We start from the raw sequence: 15,263 nt of genomic DNA, 5'->3' as shown, positions 1-15,263 counted from the left end.
TAAATAAATTGGTGTACTCAGTGAGATTTTTCTTTATCCACTTGTAATGTTTTGGGAGAGGTAACTAAGAGATAGAGTGTGATGAATTCCCTCTCTAACACTGAGAAACCTTCTTTGATAGTTAGATACATTGTTGGTGAATCTAGGAGTGGATTCAGGAGAGAGATTAACTGAAGGGTTGCTGGATATGATGAAGCTTTCCATCTTGTTTGTGCTGTCAGACACTGAATATGTTGACATTTCCTTCACTTTCTTTCCAGCTTCCTCTTTCATTTTCTGGAAATTATTTCGAAAATTTTCCAGACAGTTTTCAGATCCTTGGACCACGTCTGTACCATTATTGTAGATATTAATGGTAAACATTGGGCAAGTTTTCATAATTTGTAACTCTGTAACTAATTCAGTTACTTTTTGGGTGAAGTAACCAGTAGCTGTAACTAATTACCTTTTTAAGTAACATGCCTAACATTCGTATTCTGTCACCAAATTTGGGCTATAGTGAACAGCTTGAAATTTTGAAGCTTCATTCATAACATTGACATTTGAATTCTAAATCAACATTTGACTATTAAACAACTTAATTTGCAGATAAAGATTTCTTCCATAGCATAATGTTACTTACACCTTGTCCTAACTGAATGCAACACGAATGAGCAAAATCTATTTAATTGCATTGTTTTCTATTGGAACGACCTGGAACTGGCTGTGAGCAATGCGGTGTGTCATTCTGAGCTGAACTTTTATCTGATCTATACGGTATATATATGGTATCTATACAGCATATATGTAATATATAATTTCACCATAAAAAAAACTAAATAAGATGACAGCTGGCTGGAGGGAGATCGCCAGGGAGCTAAAAGTTTCTGGTAATCAAATGAATTGACTGTTGCTAATAAATCCTACTTGCTGTTGACTATGTCGTATGTCATTTACAATAATCACAATATATAATGAGGGTTTTCTGTACAAAAGTAGGAAGAGACCAAGTACTCAGCAGTCTCTCAACGTCTCCAGTCTGATCTGGATTTGGTATGTTTGCATTTTTTGGGGGGTGATGATGTCATAACATATGACAACAAACACAAACCTCAACAGAAGCTTTGAAAGTATTCAGTTCATTCATTCATACAGTCTTACACTTAATGGGCCTGAGGACTGCTTAAGGACTTCTTGGCTATCGTATCACCTTCACTTACTTTGACTCTCTCTGTGTGGTACTTGGCATCAGATTTTGTTATGCTTTGTTGCCAAGAGAAGGCAATTTATATATCCAGCAATCTTCTGCAAACCTTCCCTGGCAGGAACGTCAAACAGACCCAGCTCTATGGAGGGCGGATGTCTTTTTTCCATGCCCCTTATTGTTTTATTTATTGATTGAGTGATTTTCAAAAAAAAAAAAAGGATTAAAGTTAATTGTGATGTTTAATCTTTAGTGAGTGTATATGCTATAGCTTGTGTATTTAGATTCAATTTTAAAGTACTTTAGTTTATTTCATTTTATGCAGCATTGAATTTGTACTTCACTACATTCCAGAGGAATTTTTTTACTCCACTGTATTTACTTGACAGCAATACTGGTTATTTTTGAAGATCCAGATGTAACCCAGGTCCCATGTAGTTAAAAATAAAGCCAGAGTGGTTTATACAATTAGACTGGGCCTGGGCTTGTTGTAGGAAAATAACACTTTTTTACATGTTACTTTCAGAATGTGTACCTTTAATAAGGTTTTCTATTTTATTAATGACCACCACAACTGTACTTTAGTTGCAGAAATCCCTTCACAGGTATTTATTAACACAAAAATGAAATGAGTTGAATGTACTTTTAGAATAAAATAAAATAAAATAAAATGCACAGAATTATTCAAGGTAGAAATAAATAGGTTTTCAAAAATAAACTTCCATTTCTTCTTTTTGCGATTCACACCTTTCCATTAACTTCAAATAAACACCTTATAGTTAGATACTCTTAAAATAGAATAATTTCAGTACCTTTAAGTTACCTTCAAAACCATATTATTTAATCTCCAACAACTCAAAACTCAATAGTTTACCTGTGGGCCCACACACATGTGCCTGTTTATTGAAGCTTGTGCGTTAAGGCCGTTTCACTCAGAGCTGAGCACAAAATAATATATATGGTATCTATACAGCATCTACAGTATGTGATATATCATATCAATAAAAAAAAAAAACTAAACCCAGTTTTTTATGGGGAATCTTAGGTCATTAGAGTTTCCGTTTCGATACCATTGAAGTATTGTACAGTTATGTCTGTTAAGTTATCTTTAAACCAGCTGCTTATAATAAACAGTAATGTTAACGTTGGAGCTATGCTGCTAACGTCATCATTCCTGCCCGTCTAATGTTAAGAGACATCAGTGCAGAATGCACATCTAGAATAATGTTTTCCCTTTGTGAGAGGCAGTTACAGGTAAGCGATTCTTTCATGAATTCATGCATCCATTCATCCTTCTGTAGTACACACAGCAGAAATATATATGGATAGGTGAACCAAAGGTGTTCTTGTAAGTGTTACAGTTTAATGGATGTTATGTTATTTAACATTTGATTTATATGTGTATTCATTATGTACAATGCGTGTGATAAAACAGCCACAGAATCTGTGTATTTTCCGTTCAATCCATATCAATTTGAAATCAAAACAGAAAAAAGAGTTTGATTTCATGTTGTAATTCTTATTTTTTTAAGTAAAAAAATCGATTGTTTTATTGTAAAATATGCCTGTAAAACATGAATTGTCATTTCTTATTTGTATATTCCATGTCTCCCTTTAAATGGTAAATGGTCTTGTACTTATATAGCACCTTTCTAGTCATCTGACTACTCAAGGCGCTTCACAGTGTGAACAGTGGACATCTACATACCATCTAATCTGATCTAATCATTCACACCACATCCACACACCCATGCGCAGCACGGGGAGCAATTTGGGGTTCAGTGTCTTGCTCAAGGACACTTCGACATGTGGACCGGGGGGAGATGGGGATCGAACCACCAATCTCTCAATCAGAGGACGACCCACTCTGCCACCAAGCCACAGCCGCCCCTTTACAAAAGAAAATGGGAAATGAAGCAAACAGAAACTGAAGTAAATGGATATTTTGAGCAGCATAAAGGGACAAAGTGCATCCTAACTGTGGGTGAGTGGTTTAAGCATCGTTTGAATCTAGACTGGGATAACTTATTATTTTTACAGTTTGGTTGTGTTTAGTCAACAAAACTACTATATTGTTGGCTACGGATGGACAATGAAAGTAGCCTTTGCCAAGGCACACATTGCTATATAGCATCCACTTCCACTTATGCACTGGTGCAAAAACCATATATACTGTATACAGGGCCTGAAGCTAACTATTTTGGTGTGGTTTTCTACCAGCCAAAATTTTTTTTGTGCCTTAAATAAGGATGAACTACTCAGAAAATGCATAAGAATGATTCTTGAACTTTTACAGAATACACATTTAAGTGCTGTTGAGTTATTAACCAACTTAATCTCATTAATGACTAGACCTACATTATGACTTACATATGTATCTGACGTGGTGTGGCAGGCATTTAGAATAGAAATAGAACAAAAGAAATTAGAATAAAAGAAACAGAAATAAAAACAGCCAATCATCTCGCTGACAATCTCATTTATTTAGTTAACACCAAAGTGCAATCCATTAGTCACTGTTTCTTTGTCACTGTAGTGTCATTAGATACCCAGGTTGAACATTTTTTTTAAATTTTAGATTAACAATAAACATTACATTATAACAAATGACTTGTAAGTTTATGTTGCTTTTCAAGATAAGACATATTTTGACTCTTTTGACTGAATAGTATTTAGATAAACAACATCAATAACAATCATAATAATGAACAGAAACCAAACTACATTACACTTTAATGTTAAGGTCAGACACTGATTGAAAAACCCTTTCACAGAGCACAGAGCATAGAGTCCTCAAAAGAGGAGGGGGAGCAGACTCTCCCCTCTGCTTCCTCCACTTGCCAAACAATCTGCAATCCCGACAGTGCATCTCCTCTGTTGCGGCGTTGTACACAAGCCAGTCGCCAACCTTGTCGTCCCTTTCCACTGTATTAAAACGTATTCTTTTATTAAGACTCCTCATCCTCTTTTTGTTCTGTCTGTCCTCTTCACGCAGCAATATGCCGCCACATTTTTTCTTCTTCTTCTCGTTTTTTAATTTGAAGGTCCAAGAAAACGGTGGGGCTTGCTTAGCAGCAATCGGCTACCTGATTGGTCAACAACACTCGCTCATGTAGATTGACAGTTTCACCCGCCAATTTCATGCCCTGACTGTATATGTACAAGCGGCTGATTCCGACCACCAGGCAGCAGGTCAGAATTGTCTATTATCCCACCTTATGACCTTACCTATAAAATTAATCTGTAGAATTGCTACATTTAGCAGCAGACTAGAAAGCCCAGCTCCTCTTTTCAAGCAGCTAGAAATTATTTTTTATTTTTGACATCAATAAATTTTTCACGTGTGTTAATTTTTTTAAATTTGATATCAGTCCATATCGTCCCCCATGCCCTGTAAAGTATTTTTCCAACTAAATAGTGATGTACACAGGTATAGTACACAACATGCCAACTGGCTACACCTCCCAAAGTTACACACTGAGATCTGTACATTTTCAGTTAGATACCTGGGGGTTTAGATATGGAAGAGCTTAAATGAAATTGCAGCTCAGTCCTCTTCTCTGAACGACTTCAAATGCTGGTTCTGACCTGTATGACTAACCAGGCAGTGGAAACCTGAATGACTGACTATAGGCAAGGAACTTAACAAACTCCTATGGGTTTTTTTAACAGCACAATCTGTTTCTTTTCTTTCTTTACATTTTCCTTTTTTATGTGTTTGTTATTGATGTTGCCTATATTTGTTTTGTTTTTAATTGTGCAAAAATAATTAAAATAGATAAATAATACATTTAAATAATGAATTAATTCATTTAAAAAAATCTAGTAAGGATACCCCCTGGGCGCCTCCCTAGGGAGGTGTTCCAGGCACGTCCAGCTGGGAGGAGGCCTCAGGGAAGACCCAGGACCAGGTGGAGAGATTATATCTCCACACTGGCCTGGGAACGCCTCGGGAGCCCTCAGTAAGAGCTGGTTAATGTGGCCCGGGAAAGGGAAGTTTGGGATCCCCTTCTAGAGCTGCTGCCTCCACGACCCGGATAAGAGGTTGAAGATGAGAGAGATGAGAAATTTGACGGAGAACTTTTCATTAATCCAGATGCAGAGATGTTTATATTCAGTGACTCCCTCTCTATACTATATCTGTGGTGGAGATATTAAGTTTGGTATAGTCTATAGCTCTGGCTCTGAAAAATGAACCATTAACTTTGTTTTATCACAGGGTTCCCACGTTTCCTGGAAAACAGTTGATCAATTTTCCAGTCATGGTCGACAGTAGCATTAAAAAGGATAAATATGTATAAGTAAATAATGTGTCACAGTGAGCATTGCAGTGTTGTATTAAAGTGGCTAGTGTTGAAGTGATGGGAGAGAGAGAGAGAGTGCAGTTCAGTTCAAAATCAATGCAATTGTTTGATCAGAGCCCTTGGGCCTGTTGGAAAAAGCTTTTGCACAGTTTGATGTTGGTAGCCTTTTGGACACAGCCTGCTTTAGAGGTTTGTCAGCTATGGCATGCAGGGAGACACCTGTGATCCATTCTGTCCTTACTATCCTCTGTAGGGACTAGTGTTTTAATGGTAATGTTACCAACAAGAGTGTTTTAAACAGGCTGTTATGCTTTGGAAACTTGCTGTGTAGGCTTCTGTTTTAGAGATGATTTTTCCAGTCTGCTATGGAAGAACTTGACTAAACCCAATCCAACACCTTTTGGATGAACTAGACTCACCTGACATCCGTGTTGGACCTCACTAATACTCTTGTGGCTGGATGGGAGAACATCCCTGCAGCCAGCTTCCAGCACCTGATGGAAAGACTTCCAGAAACAGCACATTAAAACCCATGGTGTCAGAATCGCATATGGCAGGAATGTGAGGATTTTAGATATTTTGTTTGGGAGTCCACATACTTTTGGCCACGTGCATGACATAGTCAATGAACTGAGGAAGCCTCTTGGATGAGTGGTGAAACGTCTTCCTAGACAAATAACCAAGTCCAGTTGCTTTTCACTGAAATTGCTTTGGGGATGTCATAGTCAAGTTTGTATTTTCTAAAGGTTGAAATTATTCTCAAGGTTGAAATTATTTTTTGCTTCACCTCCAGTTCACCAAATACTTCCCCGTCTTCCTTCTTTTTCCAACTCCACCACCTCTGATTGACTGACTCCTTCAGTGTAAAGTGAAGCTCCAGAAGGTGAATAAATGAGTGCATCTGATCGATTGCTGAGATAATTTCCCTGCTACAAAACATGTTGAAGTGAGTCCCCAGAGGCCTTACTCCGACTTCTTGAGCTTTGGCTGAGCAAACAGCGCATCCCCACTCTCTGAATCCTGCTTTTATTTCCCCCTGCCTCCTTCACAATCATCTTTTGATTACACCTACTAATTAAAACTCCAACAAGCTGCCACCCGAAGCCACCACCCACCAACCCAGCCGCCTCCCTTGGGTCATTCAGCTCCCTGAGGAGGGAGAACAAACAACAGAACAGTGAAGGAACACACACAGTCTGTTTTTTCTGCTTCATCCTTTCTCCACTCCTCTTATCCTCTTTAATCCTGTACCTCTTTATGCTTGTTAAGCTGCTGGAGCAGTGTGGAAGCATAGGGCACAGGGCCAGGGGGTCAAGGAGGCTCCTCTAAAGAGGTGGCTCCTAGCGATGGTGGTCCACTGAAATGAACCACTGAGGACTTTTCATGAATCCTCTGTTGAAACAAACGCTCACATTGAAAGCTGCACCAAACAAATTTTTTTTAAATAAACAGGACTAAAAGTCTACAGCCTCAGTAGAGGCTGTTTAAGTCTACAGCCTCACTAGCTGCTCCTTAAAGCTGCAAGGTACAGTAGACTCCAAACAACCTTTTTCTTATACCTAAATTATATTGCTTTTTATTTTGTTTATACAGAACAAACAGGTGTATAACATTAGGTGCAACTTATTCAACTTATTGGTCAAATGTAAGATCTAGTAAAACAAGTACAGAGACAAGTCCTTTGTCTGCTATTAGAAGGTCGTCATTAGAAGGGTTTTTACCAGTGCTGTCTCAGTGCAAGCGAGTTGATTTTGTCTCTAATAGTTATAATTTTGTCATTAAAGAAGTTCATGATGTCATTACTACTGAGGGTTATAGGAATACATGTCTCAATAGAGCTGTGGCTCTCTGTCAGCCTGGCTACAGTGCTGAAAATCAATCTAGGATTGTTCTTATTCTCCTCTATTGAAGATGAGTAAAGTACATATGTGAAAAAAAACATATTTAATAGGAAAAGTTGGGTAATTTCAGACAAAAAGTGAGACACAGTGAAAAAGCGACATTATTGTTTGTACGGATGAAGGTCAATTTTTCAGAGCTTTTCATTGACTGTATAAAAAAATTGACGTAGCCACTCCGTCGGGGTCCGTTCTCTTAACTTGATCCAATCAGGAGTCTCCATCTTCTCAGACTTTGACTCCGCCTCATTTCCTCTTACCAAGAAAGGGCATGGCTGACGTTTACCTCCAAGGAGAAGTGAGGGCCAGAGGCTAGCTGTCACTCAAGAGGCCACGCCCCTAATTATTCATTAACTTTAACCTCCAATAAAATAAAAATTAGCCCGGTCCAAAAGTGTTGTCATGGAGATATGACCTAAACACACAGACTAGAATGGTTTTTTTTGTAATCAAGTCCTAAATAGGTTTAATTATGCTGTGAAAATAAAAATGTGGACTTTTAAACATCAGATCTCTGTCATCTAAAGCTGTATTAGTAAACGATCTGATATCAGATAACCATATTGATTTACTCTGTCTGACTGAAACATAGGCTGTGTCCTGAAGAATATGTTAGCCTAAATGAATCCACTCCTTCCAGTCATATTAATACTCATATTCCTCGAGGCAATGGTCGAGGAGGAGATGTTGCAGCTATTTATGACTCATGCCTATTAATCAACCCTAAACCTAAACTAAATTATAATTCATTTGAAAGTCTTGTTCTTAGTCTTTCACATTCAACCTGGTAAACTGTGCAGCATATTATACTTGTTATAGTGTACCATGTTCCTGGTCCGTACTCTGAATTTCTATCTGAATTCTAAGAGTTTCTGTTAAATTTAATCCTTAAATCTGATAAAGTAATCATTGTAGGAAATTTTAATATTCACGTGGATGTTGATAATAATAGCCTTAGTATTGCGTTTATCTCTCTATTAGATTCGATTGGTTTTAGTCAGAGTGTACATAAACCTACTTACTGTTTTAATCACACCCACACCCCTTTTGGCTTATGGTGTGAAAATCAATGACTTAATATTCTTTCCACATAATCCTATTTTATCAGACCATTATTTCACAACTTTTGAATTTGTATTACAGGACTACTGACCTCTGGGCAAAAGTTTCTACACTAGATGTTTATCTGATAGTGCTATAACTAAATTTAAGGAAGTGATTCCATCTGCATTTACTTTAATGCCTTATCCTAATATTCAAGATTCCTGCACTAACGTTAGTTTCTCTGAAATTGATCACCTTGTTGACAGTGTTGCAGGCTCACTACAAACAACACTCTACTCTTTTTCTCCGTTTAAAAAAGAAGATAATGAAACAGAGGAAGTTAGCTCCATGGTATAACTCACAAACTTGTGAATTAAAACAAGTATCGTGAAAATTGGAAAGTAAATGGCGCTCTACTAAATTGGAGGAATCTCGCTTAGTTTGACATGAAAGTCCAAAAATTATAGGAAGGCCCTCCGAAATGCCAGCGCAACCTATTATTCATCTTTAATATAGGAGAATAAGAACAATCCTAGATTTCTTTTCAGCACTGTAGCCAGGCTGACCGAGAGCCACAGCTCTATTGAGCAATGTATTCCTATAACCCTCAGTAGTAACGACTTCTTGACCTTCTTTAATGACAAAATTATAACTATTACAGACAAAATCAACTCGCTTGGCACCAATTTTTCTTCAAACCCAGGAACCCCGGAACCAACTTTACGACATGATATGTTCTTGGACTGCTTTTCTACAGTTGACCTTAACAAATTAACATCTACTATTTCAGCATCAAAGCCCTCTACTTGTCTCCTAGACTCCAACTAGGTTACTTAAAGAAGTGTTACCTTTAGTTAGCACTCCTGTATTAGATTTGATTAACATGTCTTTATCAGCAGGTTATGTACCACAGTCTTTTAAAGTAGCTGTAATTAAACCTTTCTTAAAAAGCCCAGTCTTGATCCTGAGGTATTAGCAAACTATAGACCTATATCTAACCTTCCTTTTCTCTCTAAGATCCTCGAGTAATTAGTTGCCAATCAGCTGTGTGACTTTTTACATGATAATGAGTTATTTGCAGACTTCCAGTCAGGATTTAGAGTGAGTCATGGCACTGACACAGCACTGGTAAAAACTACTAACGACCTTCTAATAGCTTTAGACAAAGTACTTATTTTACTAGATCTTAGTGCTGCCTTCGACACTATTGACCATCACATCCTGCTACAGAGACTGGAGCATCTAATTGGCATTAAAGGAACCGCACTGAGCTGGTTTAAGTCATTTTTATCAGATAGATCTCAGTTTGTACATGTTAATGACGAATCCTCCATGCACACTAAAGTTAGTCACGGAGTTCCACAGGGTTCTGTCCTTGGACCGATTATTTTCACCTTATATATGCTTCCCTTAGGAAATATTATAAGGAAGCACTCCATAAACTTTCCTTGTTATGCTGATGATACACAATTTCAATTTTAAATATTTGTCGAACAACCAGAAGAAACCGATCAGTTAGATAAACTTCAAATGTGCATTAAGGAAATAAAAAGCGGGATGACCTGCAATTTTCTGATGTTAAACTCAGATAAAACTCAAGTCATTGTACTTGGCCCCAAAGGCCTCTGAAACTCTATAGCTAAAGACATTGTTACTCTGGATGATGTTATGTTGTCCTCCAGCACCACAGTAAGGAATCTAGGTGTTATTTTTGATCAGGATATGTCCTTCGATTCTCACATAAAACTAACGACAAGGAATGCATATTTTCACCTGCATAATATTGCGAAAATTAGGAACATTGTGTCTCAGAAAGATGCAGAAAAACTAGTCCATGCATTTTTTACTTCTAGGCTGGACTACTGCAACTCCTTATTATCTGGCTGCTCCAATAAGTCTGTTAAGAGTATCCAGTTGGTCCAAAATGCTGCAGCTCGTCTACTAACTAAAACAAATCAAAAACATATTTCTCCTGTATGAGTTTCTTTGCACTGGCTACCTGTGAAATCTAAAATCTAATTTAAAATCCTTCTCCTTACCTATAAGCTCTCATGGTCAGGCTCCGTCGTATCTTAAAGAGCTCATAGTACCGTATTACCCGACTAGATCGCTGCGCTCTGAGACTGCAGGGCTACTTGTCGTTCCTAGAGTCTCCAAAAGTAGAATGGGAGGCCAAGCTCCTCTCCTGTGGAACCAACTCCCAAGTGTTTTTCAGACTTTCAGAGAATACAGACACTGGCCCTCATTTATCAAACGAACGTACGGCAGAAAAACGTGCGTACGACCATTTCCTTGCAAACTTGGGCATTTATCAATTTGGACGTGAGCGGGAGCTACGATCAAATCTCATGTCTGGTCTGAGATCATGTACGCAAACTTGAGCCTGTGTATTTGGGGTGCAGCACAGCGAAATCTGGCTGAAAATAATTGACAAACCTCAGCTGTCATTAAGCATAAGCAGTCACATATTAAGAACAGATCAAAACAGATTCTAATAATATCTGATAATAAAAAAAATTAAAATTGTGGTTGGAGCAATTGAATGTACTCTCTCTTCTGAAGGCACCATCCATGAATGATTACGCATTCATTAATCGCAAAAACTACCACTCTAAAAATGTACAGGTGATTTGTGATGCCAAGCTATCGCTTTTAAACGTGGTGGCCAGGGGGACACACGATTCTTTTATATTTCAAAACAGCTCGGCTCCAGCCCCCCGCGACCCCGACAGGGACAAGCGGTTGAAGATGAATGAGTGAATGAATGTGTTGGCGCGCGGCTGCAGCAAGGCGCACTGCAGCAAGGCGCACTGCAGAGCCAAAGTCATCTTCTCGGTAAGTGGCTACCCTCGATAAATTGCATTAAATCAAACAAGGTATCAGATGATTAACATTTTGGTAGGGTTCTTCTAGGTGACAGAGGTTATCCTCTAACGGAATACCTAATAACCCCGCTGGCAAACCCCGCTACAGAGCAGGAGCGCAGGTTCAGCAGTGCGCACACCCTCACACGGGTCACAGTGGAGCGCTGCTTTGGGCTGACTGCCTCCGTTATGCTTTTCCCTACAGCGTTTTTATGGGCCCCTTTTATTCCACTCTTAAGACTGCCAAAAAGCACATCTTTATTTTGCTCCATGTCAGATGTCAGGATGCAGATCTCTGTGTCGGAAAAAGTTTATTTTCTTCCCAGTCTTCCTTGTCTCCATGTTTGACCTCAGTGGGCGAGGCCTCCGAACCAGGAATATTTAAGGGCGTAAGATGTTAATGACGATCGAATTCAGCCGCCGCATTTATCAAGGCCCGCTCATTCGTACGCTGAGATTGGTCAGATACGAATGTTTCATAAATCACACGTGTGTCCTGTTGTACGACCAATTCTGCGCTCGTTTTTACGCAAGATTGATAAATGAGGGCCACTGAGTGTAATCAGAAATCCGACTTCTGAGTCAGGCTTGTAGTAAGTCTAGAAGTGTAATAGGAATGTGTGTGTGTGTATTTAAGAAGGTAACATACTGTATAAGGGACAGACTGGAAGTACAGAGGTGAATGTATTTCAATAAAGTTGACAAAAGAACAGATTAAAAGTCAACACATATAGTGACCGTGAAACCTTGCGGATTATGACTTTAACACTCCTTTCTCTCTTGTTTCCTCAGGTTGTTTACCACCAAGTGCAGCGGCTGTCTTGAGAATATAGCACCTACAGAGTTTGTAATGCGAGCTCTGGAGAGTGTTTACCATCTCAGCTGCTTCTGCTGCTGCATCTGTGATCGGCAGCTGTGCAAAGGAGACAAGTTTGTTCTGAAACAAGGTCAGCTGCTGTGCAAGAGTGACTATGAGAAGGGGAGTGACCTGCTCAGCACAGTCAGTCCAGACAACTCGGATTCAGGTAACACTGGGGATTCTCTTGCAGGTTATCCTATAGTGCTATAGTGCATTTGAAAACACATCCAATCAATTACATTAGCCTATGTATTAATCTCTAAATTGACAGTTCTCATTACAATCATTACAGTTGCATTTTACCTTGCCTGCGATGGATTTTAACAGCATCAATGACACAACATAAGGCAATGAATGTATAGTCAATGAAAATGATTGCTTATGAGTTTAGAACTTAGTCAGTAAATCCAACAATTTGTGGCAGGCTGTGGGGTCCTCCCCACATTAATTTGGCGTACAACATACTTACTTGGAAGCCGCGAACCGCTTCTAAATTGAACAGGTAGTGGGCTACAAACCCACAAAATAATCTTAGCAATTCACAGTTTAGTTGCATACTCAGATGGCAATCATTCAATCATCAGTCATTCAATTATAAAATAATAAAAACATTGGACAACACATATCATAAGATCAATAAGATCATCAAAAGCAAGAGAAGCACTTTCAGAGAAGGAATTTTCTGTTGTCAATTATTTTTTGAGAAAGGTAATAGAAGTTACAGTGCGGTACAAACAGTAAGCAATTGTTTTGTTTACTGAAAGGCAGCAGCAAGCAGAGAAGTGTTCAGTCTTGATTTAAAAGAAGATTTACAGCAGACCTGCAGTTTTCTCGAAGTTTGTTCCAGATTTTTGGAGCATAAAAACTGAACACTTTTCATGTTAAGATAAGATAGATATTAGATAGAGACAGACAGACAGATAGATAGATTCAAAATAATACATTTTCATCTGTTCCAATATTCCACCCAATAGGCAAGCGGGACATTGACAAAAAGAAGTATTTTAAATTCTGTTCTTTGACAGACAGTAAGCCAATGTAAAGATCTGAGGACTGGAGTGAAATGAGCGACTTTTTTGGTCTTAGTGAGGACTCGGGCAGCAGCATTCTGAATTATCGTTCTTCCTTGGCTCCAAAAACAATAATTTAAATTTTTATTTGTGATTGGAGAAAATTCTGCTCCATCCAATCGGGGATTTGCGTGATGCATCTGCTCAGTGCATGTATTGGACTATAGTCGCTTGTTGATATAGTTATGTAGATTTGTGTGTCGTCTGCGTAGCTATGGTAACATACGTATGTTGTTGTTGTTATTCATGATGTGAGCCAGTGGCAGTATGTAGATATTAAACAGAAGAGGCCCCAGAATGGAGTCTTTGGGGAACTCCACATGTAATTTTTGCCCGCTCAAATGTGTATTTAGCGATTGACACAAAGTAGTCCCTGTCCTTCAAGTAGGAATCAAACCATTTTAATGCTGTGCCAGAAAGCTTTCCAGATTGTCTAGTAACATGTTGTGATCGACTGTGTCGAATGCACCTCGAAAACACCTGAAAGAAGAGACGTGTTTACAATCTGTAGAAGATCTGAGGCCATATTTGAAAAGGCCTGTTGGTTGAATATCGAGGCAGCAGGATTTAGCAGTGGAGCAAATCGGTTCTCTAGTTGTACATGTAGTTGTTTAGGAGGTTTGTTGTTATTTCTCCCTTCAGGAGCTTTCCTGCTAGGAGCAGGGCTTGAAGAGGTGCTATGCCCGGATGGTAGAGCTGGCCAGACGTTCGCATCACAAATCTCAATGCGCTAGGCTCTGCCCGTTAATCTCCCTCACATTTCCCAGGGAGAGGATTTACTCTTATGCGTAGCACCAAGACAGTTCCAGTGATAACTTGTAGGTTTGTTACCCTGTACACAGTCTTCCTGTTTCTTTGTAGTGCTAACTAGCCATGTGTTAGCATTATCTTGTCCACTGTTTTGAGTCCATGGTAAGGTTGTTTCATTCCCACATTGTCTATTCACTTCCACACTCACATCTAACCTGTGATTTTTGGTTTCCAGTACTGCAATCTTCTGTAAACGTTTATGGTAGTTGTCTTCAGAGAAGGGAGGCATCTTGCTGCTAATTAGCTTTAGCTAAGTGTCACATCTCACTGCAGGCTTATGCTATTGGTAGGCCAAGCTTACGCAGTACTAGGAAAGTCGTAGAAATAGTCTACTATCTACAAAAAGTTTATATTCCCAGTGATTTATAAGTATCCATGAGCCACAGCTTGTAATTTATCATAGAAGGAAAGCAAGAATATAAGAGGTGTATAAGAGGAAAAGCATCTGCACTTTGAGAAAGCCGGAAGTGGAGAAAAGGTGAATTTAAATGCAAATAGACACAAAGTTACAATCAAGTCAAATCTTCAGTAAAATAAAATCATTGAGATTGTTTCTCTCTCTGTCTGGTGGCAGATAAGAGTGAGGATGAGGATGTGGATGTGAAGTCAGAGAGGAGCCCTGCAGCAGGGAAAGGCAGCAATGACCCTCGCCGGCCCAAACGGCCACGAACCATCCTCACCACCCAGCAGAGGAGAGCCTTCAAGGCCTCTTTTGAGGTCTCCTCAAAACCCTGCAGAAAGGTGAGCACAGAAGATTATTATGGAAGAATACAAATTAAGAAAGAATTAAGAAATTTATGCACTGAACTATACCCTTGTTTCATCCAGTGAAATCAGAAAATCCGACTGAGAGCTGTACTGTTAGTAAAAGTAAAAAGTAAAAATACTTCAACAGCAGGAAGGCACAACACATACAAAAACTGCATACCACACAAAAATAATTCCTTAAAATAATAATTCCTGTTTGATGTTATGATTGAACATGTCACAAGCATTTTAGAATTCCTAAGACATTTAGATTTCTGAGTCAACAGATGTATCCAGATGTAAACTATCAACTTTAACACAGTGGATATTAACAGCTTATTCTGATACTAAATGAATCTTATATTTAATTATGTTGATTGTTTTAGGCAGAAATAATGTGAATTAAAATAATGTCCATCTTACATTGGAAAATACTGTATGCATGGCAAATGACCCTAATGTGTAAGAATGAGTGACAAGTGTG

At 38.7% G+C, this 15,263-nt stretch overlaps 1 protein-coding gene across 1 annotated transcript in view; it reads left to right on the top strand.

Annotated features, from left to right (window-relative positions):
• The window catches only part of LOC310959147 (LIM/homeobox protein LMX-1.2-like), a gene marked incomplete at its 3' end in the record, with an annotated part of 93,133 nt that overhangs the window by 56,411 nt on the left and 21,459 nt on the right, over window positions 1–15,263 (top strand). Inside the window, exons 3-4 of the mRNA XM_083930394.1 lie at window positions 12,086–12,318; window positions 14,607–14,773. Coding sequence (XP_083786520.1) covers window positions 12,086–12,318; window positions 14,607–14,773 — 400 coding nt within the window. The remainder of the gene's footprint in view (window positions 1–12,085; window positions 12,319–14,606; window positions 14,774–15,263) is intronic.

The sequence above is a fragment of the Echiichthys vipera genome (assembly GCF_963691815.1).
Source record: "Echiichthys vipera genome assembly, chromosome: 16".
NCBI lineage: Eukaryota > Metazoa > Chordata > Actinopteri > Perciformes > Trachinidae > Echiichthys > Echiichthys vipera.
This window is presented reverse-complemented; position numbering and strand designations above follow the sequence as displayed.